This window comes from Grammomys surdaster, unplaced genomic scaffold (assembly GCF_004785775.1).
Source record: "Grammomys surdaster isolate TR1022 unplaced genomic scaffold, NIH_TR_1.0 124988, whole genome shotgun sequence".
Classification (NCBI taxonomy): domain Eukaryota; kingdom Metazoa; phylum Chordata; class Mammalia; order Rodentia; family Muridae; genus Grammomys; species Grammomys surdaster.
In genome coordinates this window covers 496,330-500,759 of record NW_021619916.1, presented here as the reverse complement: position 1 = coordinate 500,759, position 4,430 = coordinate 496,330, and the positions used below count along the sequence as shown (strand labels likewise).

The 4,430-nt window shown below is 41.1% G+C and overlaps 1 protein-coding gene across 1 annotated transcript in view; it reads right to left on the bottom strand.

Annotated features, from left to right (window-relative positions):
- Window positions 1–462: 462 nt before the first annotated feature.
- Bloc1s6 (biogenesis of lysosomal organelles complex 1 subunit 6) overlaps window positions 463–4,430 on the bottom strand; it is an 11,494-nt gene continuing 7,526 nt past the window's right edge. Inside the window, exons 4-5 of the mRNA XM_028784965.1 lie at window positions 3,938–4,024; window positions 463–3,557 (exon numbers count right to left, since the gene is read on the bottom strand). Of these exons, the coding sequence (XP_028640798.1) occupies window positions 3,438–3,557; window positions 3,938–4,024 (207 nt within the window). The 3' untranslated portion in view covers window positions 463–3,437. The remainder of the gene's footprint in view (window positions 3,558–3,937; window positions 4,025–4,430) is intronic.

Here is a 4,430-nt window from a genome sequence, read left to right as displayed (position 1 = left end):
TTATTTATTTACTCTCAAAGAAAAGCTAACTTTGTGGAGTTGGATACTTCACCCAGCCTTGGATGGCACCTCCATCACCTGTCTAGGTGGGATTTCATGAGTGGACTGGTAATTACTTTTTAAAAAAAAACAAAAACAAGTATTTGTTTCTATGTGTATGCCCGTGTCCTTGAGTGCATGCATGTGTACCACAGGCCTGCAAGAGGCCACAGACCTCAGAAGAGGTGTCAGATCCTCAGAACTGGAGTTACAGGTGATTGTGAACAACCTGATGAGGGTGCTGGGAACTAAACCTGGGTTCTCCGCACGGGCAGTTGAGAACTGTCCAGCCCCTGGACTGGCTTTGTTTTGATATGAAACAAAGAACATTCAATACAGGAGAGGTAGTAAAACAAATGTCTGAAGAAATATACAGAAAGAGGAATATACAATGCTATGTACAAAACTGTGCCTAATAAACGATACTGGGTGATTCTGACATTTTTATTAGGTTCATAAAAGTAGCTTTCACTTATAAAATCAAAATCAGACAAAGGTGTTTGGGCATACAATTGGTACTGGTGAACTGAATCCACACCAAAATTCACTGTGGTCACATGTCTATTACATTCAATGTCTGCACATTTACATGATATTCATGACAAAGCCAGCTCAAAATGAACACCCTATGTGTCAGCACCATATATAGCTGATATTATTTCAAAACAAAGGCAACTTTTCTTTCGACCAATTTCTATTTGTTGAAAAACACAGCAAGACTATTATAAGGGTACATGTTTGGTTATTCTGCTTCCATGTTACTGAAATACAGCTAAAATTTTAGGGTTTTATCACCTATGGTGTTTCTGATTGACCTCTGACCTCCAAGTGGTAGGTAATGATGAATATTTTATAGATTTATTTCTCTATTATGTGGGTGAGTGCTTTGTCTACATGTGAGTAGGTGCACCGCATCTGTGTCTGATGCTACAGAGGCCAGATGAGGGGACTGGATCCCCTGGAACTGGAGGTACAGATGGTTGTGAGCCACCATGTGGGTGCTGGGAATATAACCCCCGTCCTCTCTAAAAGCAGTAAGTGTTCTTAACTGCTGAGCTTTCTCTCCAGTCCATCTTTTTGATATGTTAAAGTCTTTAAAACTCACCGGCATGCCTTTAATCCCAGCACTTGGGAGGCAGAGGCAGGAGGATTTCTGAGTTCGAGGCCAGCCTGGTCTACAGAGTAAATTGCAGGACAGCCAGGACTATACAGAGAAACCTTGTCTCAAAAAAAAAAAAAAAAGTCTTTAAAACTTAATATAATTCTCAGAACATATGTGCCACGTTGCCATCCATTCGTTAAACATGATTTATTTTAATACAGGTCAAAAAGTTCAATTAATTAACTAGGACTCTTAATTTCCTGCCAGCTAAGGTTCAGCTTTAAATCTGATTCTATCAAAAGCAGGAGTGAATAGTTTATTTATTAAAATTAATTCCACAAATTACTGGGTAGCTTTGAAACTATTCCATTGCTTAGGAATGTAAATCACTGGATAGTCTAAACCACCAGTTCCTTGCATCAGAATAATCTGGAGCACTCTAAATCTATGGCCCCACATCAGAACTAGTGGGTAAGAACTGAGGATATCTGCATTTTCTTCAAGTTCCCAGGTGAAAAGGACATGCTATTTAGTGTGGGAAACCCTGCCAGTGGCAACCAGACCCAGAAGTGTCTCATCCTTTAAGGTACACCAGAATCACTGGCAGAAACTTTAAGCAAAACAAAGAACAGATTCTCTTTAAGAGACTGAGGAAGTATCCAGAAGTGTCTAGGAAGAGCACTTGAAACAACCAACAACACTGGTCTAACGTCAGCATGAAAAGCAATCTCCAGCCTTCGTCAGATATCTGATATTTTATTGTAACAAATACATTCTACAATGTAATGGCATTGTCCTGCAAGTCCTAGTGACTTGTGCTCTAGGAGTGCTAGCAAGTGACTAAGGGTAACAGCCTTTCGAATAGACTTGTTTGTATTCTTGAACAGAAGTCAAGATCAATGACTGTGGGACCACAATTCATTAAGAAGGAAAAGGCTCCTTCAAAGAAGCAGTTAAGCTTTTAAGCTGACAGTTCTTAGCACTGGTTATCTTTAATGGTCTCTCTATTGATCTCTCTATCACCCAGTATGTGATCAGAGGTAGTAATTCCAGCTTACTAAAAGTATAGTTATAAAAGATGCACATTCTAATCAGACACCTTTGTAGCTTATGCTGCTAACTCATAGTAGGGGCTAGAAACGAGCTTCCTTTTAAACACTAAAACAGAAAAGTATACTGTTGCACTCTTGATTTCAAACAATGAGACTTCATCTTGCCCTACAGAGTAAGTTCCTACATGCAACAAGAAGGAAAAAAGTTCTAGAAAACAGTAAAGGTGTCATGTCCTCTCTTCTGTACACTATTCACATATGATGTGAGCAGCAGCAGATTTTGTTCTACTTAAAAACCAGAGCAAGGCATGGCGGTGCACACCTTTAATCCCAGCACTTGGGAATAAGAGGCAGGTAGATTGTTAAGTTTGAGGCCAGCCTGGTCTCCACAGTGAATACCAGGACAGTCAGGGCTTTATAGAGAGTCTGTCTCTAGAAAAAAAAGAGAGAGAGAAACCAAAAAAAGCACAGAGACATTGTTACATTGTGATGACTTAGCATGCACATGCAAACACACACACACAGACACACACACACACAGAGACACACACACACACTCACACACACATACACACACACAGACAGACAGACACACACAAACACACCTCTGACTATCTGGCAGGTCCACCATTGCTCCATTGCTTTAGGAATGGATAGAATCCTGCCCTGAACCCAAAATTGACTTCAGCAGCAACACTGAAAACAGAGGAGACTGGCTAGAAGAACCTGTCTGGCATCCACTCCCAGCCTACGTCTAAGGTGCTGGTATTTCCAGTGTGCACACTCTTCCTATGTTCTTCACAGAAGCTTGGCAGCTCTCTTTCTGGGAGATTTGTGATCAGACAATTGGTATTTCTCTTTAAGCAATAAAAAGCAATTCCCAAACATCAGTGTGGCTGTGCAGGAAAGGCCTGTCCTCAGAAAGGGAGAAATTGAAACTAAAATCGATTCTTAAGAAGCACAGACCTTCTACTCATTTTGAACTAGTATCCAGACTCTTGTAATAACCAAAGTGTTTTCAGTTTACAAATGATTTAAGATCAAAATAAGAAATGTTAAGGTTAAGCAAGAGTTGAAAACTTAAGTATTAACAAGGCTTCTTGAGTGAAGTCTTGGAGACACAGCAACCCTGGCAAAGATTTCAGGACATGCCACAGCATAGGGCGCCATCCACACCTCGCTCCTTGTGTACAGCACTGGAGATCCAGGAAGCATGGTGGGACAGGAACCTGAAAGCAGGCTCCTCATGTCCTCTTGGCTGGCTTGGCTGTCAGCTGCTTTTCTCTTTCAAATTCCCTCTCGCGCTGCTGTTCCCTCTCCAGCTCTTCTCTCTGCCTCTTCTGCTGCAGCTTCAGTGCTCTCTTCTGAGGAGAGAGAGGGGCAGGGCACATTTATGGCATAACTTAAAAAAATGTTTGACTTGAGTTATTCAGTACAAATTAATACATTCCACATTTAATTTTAAAATTTATTTGGAGTAATTTAAGGTCACCTTAGTTTAAAACAAAAGAAAAATTCAAATAAACCTTGCTCCAAGCTCACAGTCAGTGTGAGCTGCAAGTTCATCTGCAGAGCTGAGCCCACTAGCCCAGTGACTGGTGAAGGAGCCACGGGACTTTATGTTTAAAGGGAACAATGTAGCATGAGTTCATATCTTACTGTATAGACAAGTACAAAAAGTCAAAACAAATACTGAAGAAAAACAAGCTTGTGGCTTTAAGGAGGACGAGGGTTTCCCACTCACTTTCAGCTTTGAGGTTTTCTCATGGAGCATCAGCATCTCTTTCCGTATGTTCACCAGCTTGGCATGATAGTGCTTCGCTTCTGTGAACTGAACAGTCAGAGGAGACAGAATGAAATGCCAAGAATTCGGATATGTCAACACCTAAACTATAGTTCATCCTTCCTGAGCTGGAAATTTAGAGCCTCAATTATGGATATATTTTAAATTCTACAATATAGATTTCATTCAACCATTAACAGAATTTTGAAAACATCTGATTCAATTCAGTTGACAAAAAATAATTCCAGCACTCAGGAACAAGAGACAGGTAGATCTGTGTGAGTCTAAAGCCAGTTTGGTTTGTATATTAAGTTCCAGGCCAGCCAGGGCTACACAGAGAGAGGGGGGGAGTGGGAGAGAGAGAGAGAAAGAGAGAGACAGAGACAGGGAGAGGGAAAGGGAAAGGGAGAGGGAGAGGGAGAGGGAGAGGAAGAGGGAGAGGGAGAAAGGGAGG